The sequence below is a fragment of the Elephas maximus genome, chromosome 13 (assembly GCF_024166365.1).
Source record: "Elephas maximus indicus isolate mEleMax1 chromosome 13, mEleMax1 primary haplotype, whole genome shotgun sequence".
Classification (NCBI taxonomy): domain Eukaryota; kingdom Metazoa; phylum Chordata; class Mammalia; order Proboscidea; family Elephantidae; genus Elephas; species Elephas maximus.
Window position 1 is genome coordinate 62,310,715 of NC_064831.1, and position 21,254 is coordinate 62,331,968.

The 21,254-nt window shown below is 35.7% G+C and overlaps 1 protein-coding gene across 11 annotated transcripts in view; it reads right to left on the minus strand.

Annotated features, from left to right (window-relative positions):
- Window positions 1-21,254, minus strand: part of MYO9A (myosin IXA) — a 250,999-nt gene that overhangs the window by 149,019 nt on the left and 80,726 nt on the right. For 6 of the 11 annotated variants that reach the window (XM_049852703.1, XM_049852700.1, XM_049852694.1 and 3 more), the window contains exons 5-9: window positions 20,518-20,617; window positions 18,861-18,917; window positions 14,163-14,263; window positions 11,234-11,360; window positions 6,618-6,707 (exon numbers count right to left, since the gene is read on the minus strand). In XM_049852703.1, coding sequence (XP_049708660.1) covers window positions 6,618-6,707; window positions 11,234-11,360; window positions 14,163-14,263; window positions 18,861-18,917; window positions 20,518-20,617 — 475 coding nt within the window. The remainder of the gene's footprint in view (window positions 1-6,617; window positions 6,708-11,233; window positions 11,361-14,162; window positions 14,264-18,860; window positions 18,918-20,517; window positions 20,618-21,254) is intronic. The other 5 variants (XM_049852702.1, XM_049852695.1, XM_049852697.1 and 2 more) reach the window with 3 other exon arrangements.

Genomic DNA, 21,254 nt, shown 5'->3' on the forward strand with positions numbered 1-21,254 from the left:
CAATTTCGTGATACAACTCTAACAAATGAGGAGTTATTTCTCATAGATGAACAAAGAAAGTAGTTTCCTGAGATGAAATCTACTCCTGGTGACGACACTTGCCGAGAACACCGTTGAAACAACAACAAAGGATTTAGAATGTTACATAAATTTAGTTAATAAAGCAGCAGCAGGGTTTGAGAAGATTGACTCCAATTTTGAAAGAAGGTCTACTGTGGGTAAAATGCTATCAAACAGCATCGCAGGCTACCAAGAAATCTTTCATGAAAGGAAGAGTTAATCAGCAATCCCTGCCCTGATCAGTCAGCAGCCATCAAAATCGAGGCAAGACCCTCCACCAGTAAAAAGATTAGGACTTGCTGAATGCTCAGAAGATGGTTAACATTTTTTAGCAATAAAGTATTTTTTAGTTAAGGTATGTACATTGTTTTTTTAGACATAATGTGATTGGACACTTAAAAGACTGCAGTATAGCATAAACTAACTTTTATATGTGATCGGAAACCAAAAATATCATGTGACTTGCTTTATTGTGGTGGTCTGGAACTGAACCTGCAATATCTTCAAGGAATGCCTGTATATGGTCACTGCAGAATCCTAATCAGAGTCTTTAAACATACATATAATACTGCCACAATTACATTTCTAGTTGTCTTCACCTTGTCATTCACAGTAACCTCTTAGAACTTTACCATGGAATTATGCAATTTCCTTTTTCCCTCCCTTCAAAATTCTCCAATTTTTTACAACCTAATAAAAACGATCATATAGGTACTTCTATAATCTAAAAAAAACCAAACCCACTGCCTAGGATGGTACTAATTCCTCCTAAACTGTTAAATTCTTCCTGTTCTATTATCCACATTTTGGTAAAAATATATATTCCATATCTTCCACTACTAACCAAATCAGTAAGAAACACAGGAAACTGATAATTACGGTTAAAGGATATGAATACTTCAAAAAGGAACATACCCAAGTCATTAGCTAGTAATCCATGAAATGCAAACTGAAACACGGTTTGCTTTATACCCATCACGTTATCGAAAATTAGAAAACTGGATAATAACAAAGTCTTAGCAAAATTTAAGAAGAACCTTCACGCACTGATGTTAAATACCTAAACTGGCACAGCCATTTTGAATAGCAATCTGGTATTATACATAAATTAAGTACATATAAACACTATGACCCCACAACAATGCCCCAGGGTTTATATTTCAGAGCAGTGATTCTCAAATGAGACTTCAGACCAACAGCAACAACCTCAACACCAGCTGGGAACATGTTAGAAATGTAAATCCTCATGCCCACCCCAGATAAGCTTAAGTCAGAAACTCAGCGTAGGATGAAAAGAGACAATCTCTGATGGTTATGAGAGAGAGGAGGGGTGGGGATACAAAAACACTAAATAGACAATAGGTAAGTGGTAACTCTGGTGAAGGATGAGACAGTACACTGTGGAAGCCACCACAGCTTGTACAAAGCCAGGTCATGGAAGCACCATAGACACATCCAAACTCCTTAAGGACCAAATTACTGGACTGAGGGCTGCAAGGACCACGTCTCAGGGAACAACTAGCTCAACTAGCATGTTGTTATTGTTGTTGGGTGCCTTTAAACCAGTTCTGACTCACAGCAACCCTATGTACCACAGAATGAAACACTGGCCAGTCCTTTGCCATGCCCACAATCATTGCAGCCACTGTGTCAATTCATCTTGTTGAGGATCTTACTCTTTTTTGTTGACCCTGTAGTTTACCAAGCATGATGTCCTTCTCCAAGGATTGATCCCTCCACGTAACACGTCCAAAGTATGTAAGACATATCCTTGCCATCCTTACTTCTAAGAAGCATTCTGGTCGTACTTCTTCCGAGAGAGATTTGTTCATTCTTTTGGCAGTCCATGGTATATTCAATATTCTTCACCAACACCATAATTGAAAGGTGTCCATTTTCCCTCAGTCTTCCTCAGCTTTCCCATGCATATGATGCAACTGAAGATACCATGGCTTAGGTCAGGCACACCTTAGTCCTCAAGGTGACATCTTTGCTTTTCAACACCTTAAAGAGGTCTTTCATAGCATATTTGCCCAACGCAATGCTTCTTTTGATTTTCTGACTGCTGCTTCCATGGCTGTTGACTGTGGATCTAAGTAAAAAGAAATCCTTGACAACTTCAATCTTTTCCCCATTTATCATGATGTTGCTTACTGGTTAAGCTGTGAGAATTTTTGTTTTCTTTATGTTGAGGTATAATCCATACTGAAGGCTGTGGTCTTTGACCTTCATCAGTAAGTGCTTCAAGTCCTCTCCACTTTCAGCAAGCAAGGTTATGTCATCTGCATAACGCAGGTTGTTAACGAGTCTTCCTCCAATCCTGATGCCCTGTTCTTCATACAGTCCAGCTTCTTGGATTATTTGCTCAGCATACAGATTGAACAGGTGTGGTAAAAGGATACAACCCTGACACACACCTTTCCTGACTTTAAACCACACAGCATCCCCTCGTTTTTTTCTAACAACTGTCTCTTGATCTATGTACAGGTTCCTCATGAGCACCGTTAAGTGTTCTGGAATTCCCATTCTTCGCAATGTTATCCATTATTTGTCATGATCCACACAGTTGAATGCCTTTGCATAGTCAGTAAAACACAACTAAACACCTTTCCGGTATTCTCTGCTTTTAGCCAGGATCCATTTGACACCAGCAATGACATCCCTGGTTCCATGTCCTCTTCTGAATTCGGCCTCAATTTCTGGCAGTTCCCTGTCGATATACTGCGGCAACCGCTTTTGAATGATCTTTAACAAGATTTTACTTGCATGTGTTATTAATGATATTGTTTGATAATTTCCACATTAGGTGGGATCGCCCTTCTTGGGAATAGGCATAAAAATATGGATCCCTTCCAGCCAGTTGGCCAGGTAGCTGTCTTCCAAATTTCTTGGCATAGACAAGTCAGCACTTCCAGCACTGCATCAATTTCTTGAAACATCTCAGTTGAAATTCCATCAATTCCTGAAGCCTTGTTTTTTGCCAATGCCTTCAGTGTAGCTTGAACTTCCTCCTTCGGTGCCATAGGTTCCTGTTCATGTGATGCTTCTTGAGATGGCTGAATGTCGACCAACTGGCATAACATAGTTTATAAAGAAAATGTTCTGCATTCTACTTCAGTGAGTAGCATCTGGGGTCTTAAAAGCTTGTGAGAGGCCATCTAAGATACTCCACTGGTCTCACCATGTCTGGAGCAAGGGAAAATGAAGGCAACCAAAGACACAACGGAACGGTTAGTTCAAAGGACTAATGGACAACAAGTACTACAGCCTCCACCAGACTGGGTCCAGCAAAACTAGACGGTCCCTGGCTACCACCACTGACTGTTCTGACAGGGATCACAATAGAGGGTCCTGGACAGAGCTGGAGAAAAATGTAGAACAAAATTCTAACAAAAAAAGACCAGACTTAGTGGTCTGACAGATACTGGAGAAGCCCCAAGAGTATGGACCCCAGACACCCTTTTAGCTCAGTAATGAAGTCACTCCTGAGATTTTACCCTTCAGCCAAAGGTTAGACAGGCCCATAAACCAAAACGAGACTAAAAGGGCACCCCAGCCTAGGGGCAAGGACTAGAAGGCACGAGGGGACCGGAAAGCAGGTAACTGGGAATCCGAGATCAAGAAAAGAAAGTGTTGACATGTCGTGGGGTCGGTAACCAATGTCATAAAACAATATGTGTACCAACTGTTTAATGAGAAACTAGTTTGTTCTGTAAACCTTCATCTAAAGTACAATAATAAAAATTAAAAAAAAAAATCAAAACACTGCCATGCAGTCAATTTCAACTCACAGCAAATCTACAGGGCAGAGTAGAGCTGTCCCATAGAGTTTCCAAGGCTGTAAATCTTTATAGAAGCAGCCTGTCACATCTTTCTCCCGTGGAGCAGGCTGGTGGGTTTGAACAGTCAACCTTTTGGTTAACAGCAGAGCACTGTTAACTACTGCACCACCAGGGCTCCTCTATTATTAGTCCATTTTATTGTTATTTTTAATAAGTCATTATTTCTGGGTATGTCAATATTAATTTCTTATTGCCATTCTTACATTAATTTCTGAGGTAAATGTCTTTTCCTTTTGAAAAATAAAATTTAAGAGAATCAAAAAGAAAAAGAAACTCAGGGTAGGACCCAGCTATCTGTGTTTTAACAAGACCTCCTGGTCATTCTAATGCACACTAAAGTTTGAGGACCACTGCTCCAGAGACAGTCTTACACCAGTCCACAATATAACATATACGTTATTGTTTGTGGTGGCAGTCTAATTGGGAGCAACTTAAATGTCCATTCACCAACATAATGGATTGAAAAAATGTGGTACATATATGCAATGGAGTTCTATGCAGCAATCAGAAACAAAAAAATTGTATGTACACAACAAAGTACCACAAATATATCTTCATTCTTGTTTGTTTGATGTATCAGTAAAGTTATATAAATTACAAAAACATACACAACACTATAAATCTTTTCAAATACACATACATTATTGAAGGACATATTTCCAATACATGAAAGTGAGTGTTTATGAGGTACACAGACAGCTGGGACCTCAAGGGCCTTTAATCACATAGAACTGAATCCTGCCAAAAACCTGAAAGAGAACCTCAAACTTCCCATGAGATTGCAGTCCTGGCCAACACTTGGATTTCTGCCTCTAAGATAACAAATTTGTGTTGTGTTAATCTGCAATGTTTGTTACACAGCTACAGAAAACCAACACGGCCTCCTCCAACTGACTCTTCACACCGCAGCCAGAGTGATCTCCTTCTCCCTGCCCCCTCCAAAAATCTTCTGACTTAAAACAAATTCAAATTCACAAAAAAAAAACCAGGCTTATGGTCTGACAGATACTGGAAAAATCCCCAAGACTATGGCCCCCGGACACCCTGCTAACTCAGAGGTGAAACCACTCCTGAAGCCCACTTTTTGGACAAAGATTAGACAGGCCTATAAAACCAACAATAACACATATGAGAAATGTGTTTCTTAGTTCAATCAAGTATACAAGACCAAATGGGCAACTCCCATCCAAAAGCAAGACAAGAAAGCAGAAAGGAACGGGAACTGGATAAATGGACACAGGATACCCAGGGTGGAAAGGGGGAGCATGCTGTTGCATTGTGGGGATTGCAATCAATGTCACAAAACAATATGTGTATAAATTTTTGAATGAGAAATTAAACTGAGCTGTGAACTTTCAACTAAAGCACACATACACACACACACAAAAGAGTTCTGGACACAAAGAGGGTTTTCAAGTATGTGCTAAATAAATAAATACACCACACAAATAAAACAAGGATGACACAATAATCTCAGATATTGAATTTAAATTTAAAATGTAAATAAACATAAGAGAAACATTTTTTAATGCAAAAGATTCTGAAAGAAAATATAAAAGCTCTGAGCCTTTATGTAAAAGAAGAGGAAAACTTTTAAAAAGGCGTGGAGTTTTTATTCTTGTTTAGAAAGGTGCACTCAGAGCGTGAGACTATAAGACATAAGATCGCTAACAAGTGAAAAAAATAAAGACTCAGAGGTACAGTTAGAAGATACTCAAAAAGCATGGTAAGTGGATCAACACCAACCTAGAGAACACTGTCCAGAGTTCAATCACAATTTCCCCACCTTTTTATCTCCCAACTTCACATTCCTATCCTATAATTTTTTATAATTGCTATAGCTTGATTTCTCATCACTTTCATAAAATTAGTCTATAAAGTAGTGGTCTTCAATAATTTTCCTACCTCTATACACCCGAAGAGGAGCCCTGGTGCTACAGTGGTTAAGGGCTCAGCTGCTAACTAAAAGGCTGGCAGTTCGAATCCACCAGCCACTCCTTAGAAACCCTATGGAGAGGTTCTACTCTGTCCTATACAGTCACTATTAGTCAGAATGACTCGACGGCAATGGGTTTGGTTTGGTTTGGTTTTCATAAACAGCTCAAGAGTATAATAGTGGCAGTTAACAGTGGCTCATTATAGCAATAAATCTCACCTGGGAGCCTCAGTACACAGATGATATTTAAAACCATGAGACTGGGTAAGATAACCTAGACAAAGAATATAAAGAAGAGACAAAGAATGTGTCCCAGGGCATTCCATATCTTAAAGGTCCGGAAGAATAGAAAAAGCAAGCAAAAAGGACTGCAAAGGAGTGGCCAACAATGTAGGAGTAAATCAGAAGAGTACTATGTCCTGGAATATAGGTAAAGAAATTATCTTAAGAGGGAATACTCAACTGGGTCAAATACTGCTCATATATAAGCCTACCTACTATCTATCCACCCCATATTAATAATATGAAAATTAAGAATGGTGAACACAGAAAGATCCTTTGAGAAAAATGCAAATCTACTGCTTAAAATAAGAGGACATGAAACTTTTAAGTTTCCAAGTCAATAAAAAGTTCAAGATCAAAATTTCCAAGACCTGTAAAATATTTCAATCAACACTCCATTGTTGTCATTTTCATTCTGTTCAAGGAAGGAACACAAACCCAAAGTTCTAAAAACGTTCAGAGTCTTCTTTCTGATTTCCAAGAAAATCTATTCATACCTCTGCCAGCTTGTATGGTAAAACAAGCTTTTCTCCTACTGTCACAGTCTTCCTGGTAACTAATGCTTCAAACAGCATCTCTTCTTTAACCTATGGAGCAGAAAAATTAATTCAATATATAACATTTATGACAATAGGTTGAATTATTTCATTGAAAGGCCAAGTAAAGGAAGAAATCTTAATGAGATCAGCAAACATACAATAGAGAAAAAGAGAACAGAAAGAAAATACACCAGTGATTTTAAAACTGACCAAAGTGGAATTTAAAGTGTCCCAGTCACCCCACTTCCCAAAAAAATAATATAAAAGTAAATATGACAAAACAGCTCTTTTAAAACTAGTTTGTTTTCTGATCATAAAGGAGAAACATTCTTCATTGTACAGAACATGGAAAATACAGAATAAAAAAACATTTTAAAAATGTTTAAAAATCATAATCCCACAACCTAAAGCCAAGGACTAGAAAGTGACTGCATTTCTTGAATCCCAGGAACATTGCAAGAGATTACTGATTTATGTGTTTCAGACATTTATTTTTATTTACAGATGTAAAACTTTAAGATAAAGTTGGCGCTTCCTTGGCTCTCACTCTCTCCCCAAAGGCAAATACTATATAATGAATTTGACATGTATAATTTCACTTTATGACTTCATACTTTCATATACATTAGATTATTCATAAATAGCATATTGTATTGTCATGTGTATTTAAACATTATGTGTATGGTATCATACTGCCCATATGTTTCTGAAATCGATCTATGTTGATAATTTAGATCAAACTTATTCATGTTAACTGCCATATAGTCTTCCAGCATGTATAATCTATTCCTCTTCATATGGGCATTTACTCAAATTATAATTTTGCAATATTAGAAGATAAACTGCAGTGAATATTCTTGCATATGAGTTGAAGAGTTTCTCTGAAATACACATCTGAAAGTAGAATTACCATGTTGTAGGATATACCTTTTTCAGCTTTGTAGGATATTGCCAAACTCCTTTACACAATTTTTCCAATTTGGGATCTCAGTAGCAGCACTGAAAGTTTCTAATTTTTCTAAACCTGGACTATATTTGGTATTATCAGACTTTTGATTTTTTGCCACATCAATGGGCATGAAATAAAAAAAACAGGTATCTTGTAATAGCATCCATACCTTACAGAGATAAAACATTCATATAATTTTATGCAGAAAGTATAACATAAAAGCATATCCAGCAAATAGTTTTAGATTCCAAGGGAAAACTGGGTTATAAAACTATCAAGGGAGGCACTACCCTACCACCAGCAATTTATGACCAATTAAGAATTGTTTAAAGAATGATTCCAAACCACACTGAAAGAATAAATATCTACTAAATATTACATCAGAAAGAGATGCTTTGCAGCACCCATTGTTCAAACCTCAAATTCTAAAACCTGGAAATTATTTGAGGCATATTAACTTCCCAAAATGTAGTAAAACTAAAAATGAACAACCAACGTTTAAATACAAAGTTTCAGTGTTTCTGATATATTTAAATATGTGAGGAAAATAACAAAATGCCACCCAAAACCCAAAACCAAATAACAAAGCTAAGAAAAATAAGAAAGAAACGTGACAGAAGCCAAAGTTATATTGATAGGTATATTTCTAGATTTAAACAATCATTATTAAAAGTGAGCACTTAAAAATAAATGATCTATGCCATGTATTCCACAAATCTTTAGAAAGGAACAAACAAGGTTGGTAACAACATACAACAAAGGTCACTTTCATATGCTTGGAGGGAGAATACGAATTGGGCTTGGGCTCAAAAAATAAGATTTGCTATCAAATCACATTAGCTGTCAGTCATACTTTAACACTGGTAGGCCCAATTCTCAGAACTGGATTTCCTTTCATTTATTTATTTCGTAAACCAATACTTGAGTTTCCTCTTTTAGTTATCTGAGTTACTCAAATAACTCCCACTACAGAAGGAATACTGCACTAGAACCAGAAGCCTTAGTCCTTGTTGAATACCTAGACTTAAAAGTAAGACCACCATTACTGTATTACCACAATACAAAATTCTTTACTAAAATATCACCTGAAATGCCTGCCTGAAAAATACCATCTGTTCTCTGATCTTCACGACCTTCAAATCACAACCTTCAGACAACACACTCCACCTCCTGGTCAAACTTCTTTCCAGTCAGTGAGTATAGTTCTAATTCAAGGTACTCCCTTCTCCTGTCCCTTCCACCAGGCTAACTCATTCCATTAAAGTTAATAAGCAATGCTCAGTCATGTACAGAAAAAATAAACACTGTAAGGTTAGATAAAGTAAGAGGCAGTCATTGCTTTCAAAGAGCACTGCAGACTCGGACATAAACTAGTAAACAATTAACTTTACACTACAGAAGTAAAACTGAATTACAGTAAGCAGAAGAAAACGCTCTATGCTTAGGGTATGGGTTTAGAACATTTAATAAGGTTAAAAGCCATGAAGTGGCATTATGAGCCAAGATTTGAAAGATTAGTAATATTTTAACAGAGAAAAAGCAGGCCATTCATAATCGTCAAAAATTAGAAGCAATGAAAATGTCCTTCAGTAGGTGAAAGGATAAACAAACTGTGGTACATCCATGCAATGGAGTATTATTCGTAACAAAAAGAAATGAGCTATCAAGCCACGAAAAGACATAGATAAATCTTAAATCCATGTTTCTAAGTGAAAGCAGTCGGCCTGAAAAGGCTACATTGTATGCTTCCAATTATATGACAGTCTGGAAAAGGCAAAATTATAAAGCCAGTAAAAAGATCAGTGGTTGCCAGGGGCTGGCAGAGAAGAAATGGATAGATGAAGCACAGGGGATTTTGAGGGCTGTGAAACTATTCTGTAGATCCTGTACTGGTGGATACATGATATTATTCATTTGTCAAAACCCACAGAACGGTACAAGACAAAGAGTGAACCTTAATGTATAAAAATTTGTTTAAAAAATCATTTAAAAGGTCGGTGATCCCAGGATGTAATGTAGACTGTAAACAGAGCATCTAATTGTTTCATACACTTGTATGAAACAACCTCACTGAAGGGGCTGAGGACAAAAAATTTGACCTCAATTATTCTGAAAATGAGTGGTGTCTGTAAAACTAAAGGCAAAAGGAACTGCACATAAGTATATTCTAGTTGAGATAAAGCGGCTTCCCACAGGTTATGGGTTAAAAATTGATACATGTATACTGGAATTCAACAATTAATTACATGGATGGCAGATAGTGGAGTCAAGTTTCTCACAGCTGGAGGTGAATTTACAGATAAGCAAAGGCGAAAGGCCAGAATGATCTATATAGTAACGGATTGGCTGAGGGCATCACTATGAACTCATGTTCAGCTTTACATAGATACAGACAGTTACATATATGTAAACGCGTTGTTGTTAGATGCCATCGCATCAGTTCTGACTCAGTGACCCTATGTGCAACAGAACCAAACTGCCTGGACCTGTGCCATCCTTACCATCACTGCTATGTTTGAGCCCATTGTTGCAACCACTGTGTCAATCCATCTTATCCAGGGTCTCCCCCTTTTTCGCTGACCCCCTACCTTACCAAGCATGATGTCCTTCACCAGGGACTGGTCCCTCCTGATAACACGTCCAAAGTATATGAGACAAAGTCTCACCATCCTCACTTTCAAGGAGCACTCTGACTGTATTTTCAAGACAGGCTTGTTCATTCCTCTGGCAGTCCATGGCAGTCCATTCAATATCCTTTGCCAACACCATAATTCAAAGGCATCAATTCTTTTTCAGTCTTCCTTATTCATTGTCCAGGTTTTGAACACACATGAGGCGACTCAAAAGATCATGTCTTGGGTCAGGTGCACCTTAGTCCTCAAAGTAACATCTTTGCTTTTCAACACTTTAAAAGAGATCTTTTGCAGCAGATTTGCCCAATGCAATACATTGTTCGATTTCTTGACTGCTGCTTCCATGGTGTTGATTGTGGATTCAAGTAAAATGAAATACACACATACATTACCTTGCTCTGTCAGCTGAGAGGCCCTATAAGAAACAGCATCCCTTTTGAGACAAATCTCTTAAGATGAGAGTTTAGCTGAGAAAACATGGGAAATCATCACTACAGGAAGAAAGAATACAGTAAAAAACATCTTGATGGTGGACAAAGCATGGGAGGAGATGAGGACCTTTAAATCCTATTCAGCCCATGAAGAAAGGAAAAATAATACCTTTTCTCTCTACCCATTCAGATACATATTATCAAATAAAATAATCCAATCACAATCTTAGTAGGAGAAGAAATCTCAAAAAAAAGGAGCAAAACTAGAATGAGACCAGAACATTGGAGTCTAGAGTAGAAGTACGCATGCTTTCCAACAAACTGAGGGATTATGAATTTCTGGGACAAGGGAAGGAAGGCAAGGGAAAAAACCGGAATCTTCTAAAGATTATGGCACACTCAATAGCAGAATAATGTAGATAACAAGAGAAGTTCCATCGTTTGGACAAACACTATTAATAAAAAGCATTAACCTATTTACACTTATAAAACAGTTGTACAAAATAAAAAATGAGAAGTTACCCAGTATTCGAAATGACAACTGAAAATGTAATCACTCACTTCCAATAATTCTGAAACAATAGGCAGTACTTCAGGATTACAGATATCTATGGAGTCATCCCGGTATGTCTTCTTTTTATAACAGATATTGCCCAAATGTAGTATTGCTGACAAAAGGGAGAAAATTCTGTGAAAATAAAAACATCACAAATTATAGCTGGTATGTGTTCTCAAAACTCATTTCATTTGAAAATTCTAGTCAAGCAAATTAACCAGTACAGATATGAAGTACTTCACTTTCAGAGAAATAGGAAATATGAGAATAATAGTTTCAACTATAACTAAAATTCACTGAGTGTTTACTATATGTCAGGTACTGTGCAAAGTGCTGTATATGATCTTACTTTCAGTATTGTATCATTTGTCATAGTTGTTTCAAAGGGACTTCCGGCTATTGCCTGAATTTGCTACAGTGTTTCAATATCTAATGCCTTTCTAAATGCTTTTCGGCCTGGCTGGAATGCCCTTTCCCTGCACTATTTCAATCTATAAATCAGGATCTCCAAAAGAAAGGCCTCTGAGTCTCTATTTTTGTTTAAGTTTCTTTTTGTAAGTTTCTTTTTTTTTTTTAATCAAGTACCTAGGTAATTTTTTTTTTTATGATTAGGTATATTTAAGAGATATTTTCCTACATCATTTTATACAGTCCCCAATATATGCTTAAAAAAAAAAACACTAAGCCACTGCAGAATACTATCTAATATCAGACTCCTATTGTGAAACATCTTCCTCTAGACTCTTCCTTCTCACCTTCCCTCCTGGCTCTGAGGAACACATGACCCTCCTCTAGTTAATAACCAATCCCTCCACTTGGGCTGTACATCCAGTGAACTCCAGTTCATTCAGGAGCCTTATTATACCCATTTTCCTATCTCTTACCTGTACCCACAAGAGCTTTCTACCAAACTAGCCTCACGTTCACTTCTATTTTAAACACCCCACATCTTCTCTTTCCCTTTGCAAACAATCTTCTTAAGATGTTAATTTATATTCCTTGCCTTCACTCTGTCATCCTCCATTCGGTACTGCATTCTGGCATCTGCTCTCCACTGATTTGCCTCATGGTAGTTACCTAGAATGTCCATGTAGCTAAGAAAGTATATTATGCCCTCGTCTGACGTCGAGAGTCATTTAACATGGATGAACACCCCTCCTAAAAGTCCGTTCCGAAAATCCTTATATATACACATCTTTGTGTCCTTGTTCAGCTACTTTCTTAGAATAAATATGATACACTCCTGAGAATTTAACTAGGTATTTTCCTAAAAGTAGGAGTATTCTTATTAAAGATATTGCTTTAGGAACCTGATAGATATACTTTCAGGGATTCTGAATCGAGATCTAATTTCTCAAATGAATTTTAAGAGTTTAATGTTTGAATCATTCACATGACTCAAACAAAATGTAAGTCAATTATAAAATAATAAAAGTATTCTGCATTAAATTAAGTTTTAAAAGAAATTAGAGAGTAAACTTGATATCAACTGACACATTTTAAAAATTAATGGAAGCCAAAAGACATAAAACACAAATTCAGGAGCCACTTTTTAAAAACTATTTTTAGTATTCTCATATTTGCTAATCATATTGTTTCAACAATTTAGTTTCAATAATCAACAAATAAATGTTTTATCAAACACAAACATAATATGTGATAGTCTCCAGAAATAAGTCATATAAACAATCTAATATACTACAATTCAATATAAAAAAGATTGATAAATATGAGTAAGAATCTCAGTTCTCAAAAAGCTTATAATCTTGCATTAAAACATAATAGTAAGTATATCAAGGGACAAAATATCTTAAAATCCACGAGGCAGAAGAAAAGCACAGCTAAAGAAAAGTTCATAAAACAGGCAGAAAGTAAGTAGTGCTCTAAAGCAATTAGGTTTCAATCTGCAAGCCAAATTTAAGGCTGCCTGCAAGGCTGTGTTAAGGGGGATTTCGAAGGTAAACCAGAGCTCAGTAGAAAAACTAACTTAACCCTTATAAAAAGATCACAGCAAAGATCTGCTGAATGAAGATTCATAGCAATGCCGTAAGCACAAGGCAAACAAGAAAACGGTAAAACTGATAACCCACTACTCTAGTATGAGCTTATCAATCACGAGATTAAAAACTGACAACAGAAATCAGATCTGACATATTCACCAAACTACTTTACCACAGAAAAAAAGAAAAAGTAGAGTCAAGGTGCCTTTGATTCTCAATAGTTTATTTTTAAATATAATTTACTTCATCTTTATCTCAACCTTTTTACATTTCTCTTTTGTAAATGATCTACAGTGAAGAAAATATATTTAGTTCAAGAATAGAGGCATAAATTACAAATACAGAGGAAATAAACAGAAAAATATTTTTTTATTTGTAGATGTTCACAACTTAGTAAGATTAGAGATCACTGACAGAGAAAATGAGAAGCTAAAAAAGAGTGTGATAAAACAATAGCTTTTAAGTAAGGTCCATGGGTGGGCTTCAGGGGCACAAGTACTCCTACAATTACAGGCAAAAGTTGATGAATGTCCAATTTACAGCAAGAGGAGCTCCACCACTCATCAGATTCCCACAGAACTGACAACCAAAATAAAAAAGCAGTTCACAACAAATCTTTTAGAAAAATCAATTTTGTAAGTAACACTTAAGATGGAGGAGGCACCAGACCAGCAATCCCAGTTAGAAAACTGCTCAAAAGGACCAAGCAAGAGGACTCTTTTAAATACACATCATGATTGGTTCTCTACTACGGGTATAAGGGAAATCCTGATGGCATAGTGGTTAAGTGCTATGGCTGCTAACTAAAAGGTCGGCAGGCGCTCCTTGGAAACTGTATGGGGCAGTTCTACTCTGTCCTATAGGGTTACTCTGAGTTGGAACCAACTTGACAGCAATGGGTGTACGGGTATAAGAATACAATAAACAAACTCACTGTCTTCGTGTCTTGGGAAGAAATCCTACCATTTCCATGGCCAGTTGTAAACGTTCAAAGTCATGCCTCAAATCTTCCCCCTCCACCGTGAAGCAATCCTGCTTTTGTAAAAGAAAAAGAAAAAACCAAGATTACCTAGTGAAAAATAACATGAGTTATTTAGAAAGATGGCAATTTTAGATAAACTCACCTATGCACAAATGTAAATTAGATACGGTCAAAGTCAACACAGAGCTTAACCTACTACAGGGATGCCAAATAAACCCATACCTACCAAAATACCAGCAGTATTTAGTTCACAGACTCCCTCTCACAGTCACTAAGGCAAAGATCTCAAGAGTAACTTAAAAGAAAGGACTAGCAACACTCTTTTTAAAGTGTGCTAATACCAACTTTGATTTCGATTTTGAGTGGTTCTTTAGCATTTGGGATATTCGAAGCATTTAAGAGAGCTCAATTCCACACACAAATGTTATTTATTCAACAAATAATAAGTGCCTACCATCTTTTTTTTTTTTTTTTACCATATGCAAGGCACTGACCTAGATGCTGGGGAGACAAAATAATTTTTAGAACATTCAATAATTTGAGAATCGGAGCCTAGATTTATGTAATATAAAGAGGTTTATGTTACATTTATATTAGATATAAATTGTTTTAATGAAATTAAAGAGACATGATAATCAGCCACCAAAAGAAAGACATGTGAAAGTGTAAAAACTCACAAAGAATATACTTTATGAGTCAGTAAAAATAGTGGTTGATTATCACATAAATAATATTACTTTCTTAGTGTAACCCTTGCATTTTTAATGTCCCACAGAAGTCAAACATTAACACTATGGACATAATCTAAATCTCTAAAAAATAAGTGAGTTTTTTAATACCTTTATTGCATGTTCTCACAGACCCTTGTAATTACATTTTTTAAAAAACTCTTCACACTTACACTTATTTTTGTAATGCCTATCTTCCTAAGCAGTGTTCCATCAAATACACAATGAACGCAACAACTGTATCTGTCTAATCCATTAATGATCTTCAGCATCAAGTCAGTGCCAAGAACATAGTGGATAATCATTGAACTAAATATATAATAGTACCTAAGAAATGAATTGCATGAAAGTCCTTTTTAAAAAAAAAAACTAAGTGTCAATTTACAATTTAAAGAATATTTATCCAGTATTTTTTTTTATCTACCATGTACAAAAAATCTAGCACTGTGAGTTAATGAATATATTACATATAAAAAGTTCAAAATTAAATATTAAGTTTTGCAATGCTACTGAAAATAATTTTATTATCTATATGGAAAGGAAGGAAACCCTGGTGGCATAGTGGTTAAGTGCTACGGCTGCTAACCCAAGAGTCGGCAGTTCGAATCCACCAGGCACTCCTTGGAAACTCTATGGTGCAATTCCACTTTGTCCTACAGGGTCGCCATGAGTCAGAATTGACTCGACGGCACTGGGTTTGGTTTTGGTATATGGAAAGAGCCTCGGTGGTGCAATGGTTAAGCGCTCAGCTGTGAACCAAAAGGTCCGCAGTTCAAGCCCAAAAACCGCTCCACAGGAGAAAGATGCAGCAGTCTGCTTCCCTGAAAATTACAGCCCTGGATACCTGAAGAGGCAATTCTACTCTACAGGATCGCTATGAATTGGAATCGACTAGGTGGCAGTGGGTTTTTTTGTTTGTTTTTAATGGAAAGGCGCGTATGCCTAGGTTAAAATTTTAATTTACTGCAAAAAAAAATTCTGAGAATCTATGCATTTAATTTTCTGCCTATAAAATTTTTGGTAAACAATACATTTTATAGACATCCCTATGTCCTACTCACCAAATTTTTAAATCAAATGTTAACACATTTTTCATCTGTAGTAAAACTTCTAAAAAGCTATTTTGCTTTTTCTGTCCCCAAAACCACAAACAGTTCATTCATTTTATGACTTAGTAAACATTTTTCTATAACAAGCAAGTGAAAAAAAATCTATGCTTCCACTTGTGTAAACTCAATGATATAGAAATGATTCTCAGAATTCATAACCTTCTTATCTACCCCCAAGTGAATAAAACAATTCATCTTAACGTATAAAATACCTGGAAAGTAAATTATAGAGGCAGTAAAATACATTTATATTTGCTGTTAATTCTGTTAATCTTATTCAAATGTTCTTCAGAAATACAAAATGGTCTCAATGAATATCAAAATCATAATCACTTTTTTAAACTGCATATTGATGACCATTACTATTTCCCTGATGACAACTGTAAAAGAACAACTAAGGACGGATTAATCTACCAAAACTGAAATTCCCTCATCTTAATTTGGATTGTCCTACAAGCAGACCTTGAGACCAAAACGTGAATACAAGTAGTAGGAGGGTGGGAAGTGATATAGGGAAGGATACCCAGACCCAGTGCCATCGAGTCGATTCCGACTCATAGTGACCCTACAGGACAGAGGAGAACTGCCCTATAGGGTTTCCAGGGAGCGCCTGGCGGATTCGAACTGCTGATCTTTTGGTTAGCAGCCATAGGTCTTAACCACTACTCCACCAGCGTTTCCAATCTTCAAAACACGAGAAGATAATTACATAAACACTTATAGGTGGGAAAAGAGATCACAAAGGTTACATAACCCATATAAGGTCAAGAACTTTGTAAATCACAGGGCTGGCCAAATCAAAATTTATCCAGTTCCTCTATTCTCTCTCATGCAACACCACTACTGGAGCTTATTTAAAACAATAACCCTGAAAAGGAATTAATCATGTGGTGGGCAAGAACAGCTCCCTCACAACAGTGATAAAAGCAATTTTCTCACTACAGCTCCCCTTGAGATCTACACAATTCCATAACATATATGATAAATAATGGTAGCACAAACGAAAGAACAGTCCTTTAACAATCCTTACTCTCTATAAGGCTGGTCAGAGTTATAACTCATAGGAATAAACATTTAGCTACCCCTAAATACACTATAAGGAGAAGCTAAGAGCAAACATCAAATCCAAGTATCCTCAGATTGATTTACCTGCTTTTATTAATCAACTTGAGAAAAATAATGAGAAATTAATCAAAGTTGAACCTATAATAGATTTGAAAACCCTCTGGGGCATAGTAAGCAAGAAGATGGTGATGAAAGTCATGTTGACAGGAGATTATGACTACAACATTCTTCTAAAGGAGAAAGAGGGATAATGATTTCAATGGAGGCAGCAATGGTGGCAAGAACATTTACTGTGTACATACTAATGTTAGGCACTCTATCAAACTCTTTATAAGCACTGTTTAACACTCACAAAACTTAAAGACCATTATTATTCTCTTAAATAAATGATGAAAACAAAACAATTAACTGACCTGATAAGGGTGTCAAGACTAATAAGTGAACAAGTCAGGGTTCAAGTTAGGCCTGTCTACTCCAGAATCCAAATTCGAAGAGTTACTTAGAATGTCTCTCAATAATAACAGATGAGTTCACATATTCACTATAAGCTCTCTGCAAGCAATCCCATCTTCTATTTGCAGTTTCCCACTCCCACACCTATTTCCCAATATGAAGAAGTCACTTGGTGTAGTAAGTGAAGATGAAGAGTGAGCTTCTCAAGTAGTAAAACAACTTAAAATTTTTCTACTAAAATTTATCAACACCTGTAAATTTAAGTGTCTAATATTTACTTTCCATAATGTCAAATCTGAAACCCTAAGTTACTTGTTTTATTATGAAATGGTAATACAATTAAACTTTTCCTGAAACAAAAAATTAAATAATACCCACATATACTAATTCTTTTTTACCACCTGTCAACTTTGAAAGAGGCTAGTTTTGCAATTAGTGGGGTTTCTATTCACATGCAATAAGAATTAAAATCATGATTCTTTAAAACGAGGACTCAGAAATGTTATGTATACTGGAGGAATACGTAGTTAATTAGTTCACTGTTAATTAACAGACAGACAGACATAGATAAATGTGTGTGTGGGTGTTCTAAGCCTTTCACATCTGACCTAATTCCAAGCTGAAGGGAAAAATACTCCTGGTGCTCTTTTGGGGTTACAAACTTGTCCTTGTAAAATGTAACAAATGAAACTAAATTTACCCACTCATTTTATGTTTGTATCATATACACCCTTAAATCACTCAATTAAAAACATAAAATCATCTGATTTCTAGGATTTATAAAACTTGAACTTTGGAAAAATACATAAAATCTATTTTTTAATTGCTATTAAAAAATTAAAAATATATAATGCATTCATTATGTGAAAAGACTCATTTTATAAATAAACAATAATTGCTTCTCAAATGGGTAATGAAACTACTAAAAGATAATTTTGAAAAATAGCTCTCAGCAAAAAAAAAAACTGTAGCTTATAAGAATCCACGTTAAGGCTAAAGATCCAGAGATGCTGAGGTGGTGATAAAATTTCTGTTTGTTAAAATAAATCCTGAATTAAAATTAGCAACAGACAACATCCCCCAAAAGTAAATAGACTAGTTTTGAATCAACAAACCATACCCATACAAATCACTCAATTCAAAAAAATAAAAAGATAAATTGATTTATCTTGCCTCGTTTCTACTTTGAATTTAAGCTAATTTTCTATTTGCCTAAGTAATGAGATGGATGTAATCAAATGTGCAAAGTGAGGGTCCTTTAAAGGAACACAGAATATTTAGGTACTTGTACTGACCGGCTCAGTGTCATAGCAATAATCATCCCAGCTTTGTCTGAGGGGTTTCTTTGTTATCTGAAAGCAAGGCAGATTAGTTAGGTAGAAGTAATGGTTATCACACTTCTCTAATCATCTTTTAGACGCAGTGTGCAGGTAGCACTGCTGCTATCCAAAGAAAGGTATTTTGCAGAGCAGCATAAAACAAAAAACAACTAAGTATAAGTATTCAGATTCCAGGAGAACGTATACTATTGTGCTCAACCCATACTTGCTACTGTTCAGCGACTCTGGTATGAACTGCTGAGTCCCATATCCTTTGAATATTGGTATTTGGTAAGAATATGTATCATAAGGCCACTTAAAAAGATCCAGAAGAAAAGCAATGAACCCTGGATTTCTCTAATACTAACAACTATCAGCTTACTTGTAGGCCATCAGTACTTTGTATAAAATAAAATACTCAGTATCATACCAGAAAGTGATGTTTTTAAAAATTTTGAAATTCTCTATATATTAATACAAAGAAAGTTGTTAGTTTATATTAATAACACATAAATAGTTTCAAAATTAAGAAATGTCAGTTAAACAGCATATTGTTTATCTTAGGGAAAATCTGAAGTGTTACTTTCATGACCCTAAATACATATTAAAATTCTGGGGCCATCATCAGAGTGTCAGTTTGTTTTTAAAACATTCATAAAGATTTTTTTAATTATCATAAAAGGAATTTCTTTTTGAGGCAAGATATAATCATTATAAAACCTGAAACCTGTTGCTGTCCAGTTGATTCCGAATCATAGCAATCCTACAGAACAGAGTAGAACAACTCCACAGGATTTCCAAGGAGCAGTTGGTGGATCTGAACAGCCGACCTTTTGGTTAGCAGCCGATCTCTTAACCAATGTGCTACCAGGGCTCCAAGATAATCATTACATCTTGCCTCAAATAATCAAAATATAACGGTAAAAAATCTACAAGTTAAATGATTTATTGTTATACCAATGTTATTAACATTGAACTAAAAATTTGGTATGAGGAATAACAATAAAATTGGGGAAACCAAAGTAGCAAAAAATTGGGAGAATTACTCCTTATTCCACTGGAGAAGTTATTTAAAAAAAAAAAATTTAATAGTGAATTTTGAGTTTCAAGAAAAGATCCAAATTCTCTAAGTCACTAGCCTTTGATGAATTTCACTTGAATTTACAAGAAGATTGCTCATTAAATTATAAGAAGTCCTGTATGTCAATATCAATCATAATATCCTGCAAAGAGGTAGGTGCATTAGACTTAAAAACATGCAAATGAGGTTTAGGTAAACCCTTCTAAAGAACAACCATTAATCGTTACTAACATTTACATTCCTGGGGTCTGGAATGGTAAATAATTTTGGAACAAGCAAACCATTTTTCTAATAGAGTGGTATCAATAAGGTTTATTATTTTCTTAAAGATGCTTACAGAGAACAAAATGCTCACATATAACTTACCTTTTAACACTTACATGAGGGAAATAATATTTTTTTAAGTTGAAAAATGCATCACATACGTTTGTTAGAGTGCATATATGAAAATGCAAGTTAATATCCATTAACAGGTTCCATAAACAGAGTTACTATTCGATAGCTGAAATTTAACAATGCTCCAATTTCAAAATGTTCTTCATGAACTCTCACCTGATTGAGATAATGATACTCCTCAGGTTGCTTAAGATGGAATGCTAACCTCTCTTCTTCACTTGCTCCAGCCAGGAGGTAATAGAATACATGATAATTCCTGTTGGAAACATACAGAAGTAGGGTATTATGATGAATGTGATTTGTGATTATCATTAAAAAAAAAAAAAAAAAAGTAAGGAGTAAAATGTTTCCTCTTTCCATAATTTTCAATATAAATATGGTAAATTCAATATTTAAATACTCCCACAAAACAGAATGAGGTTTCAGATGCTGAATACAAAAAAGGAGGGGTGACAGCAGCAAAAATGACATTAGGAACTTCGAATATGCTCTATTCCATGAACGCAATGAGAAACCTGGCAAATCTGTCAGAATCAACTTTTTCAAAGCTCTGGAAATTAACCAAAAGCTTCCAGCAATGCACAGAGTATTTATTTATACAAGAAAAACGGCTGAATCTCAATTTAAAAAAAAAACAACACAGCATTTTGATCTTGGTCTATCTGATTTCTCACTTGCCATATCCACAGTGCCCTTGAAAACCAACAGCCTGCAACACCACTGAAAACCTGCTACCTGACAGCCATCAGAAGGGGCAAAACGGGGCTAAAGCTCATTCAAAGCCTCATTCCCAGAAAAACGTAATTATCTGACCTGTCCCGGGAAGCGCTCACTTGCAAGGCTGTATACACTTGACATGATTCAGAACTCCCCAATGTAAAAAGCCTGTTTCC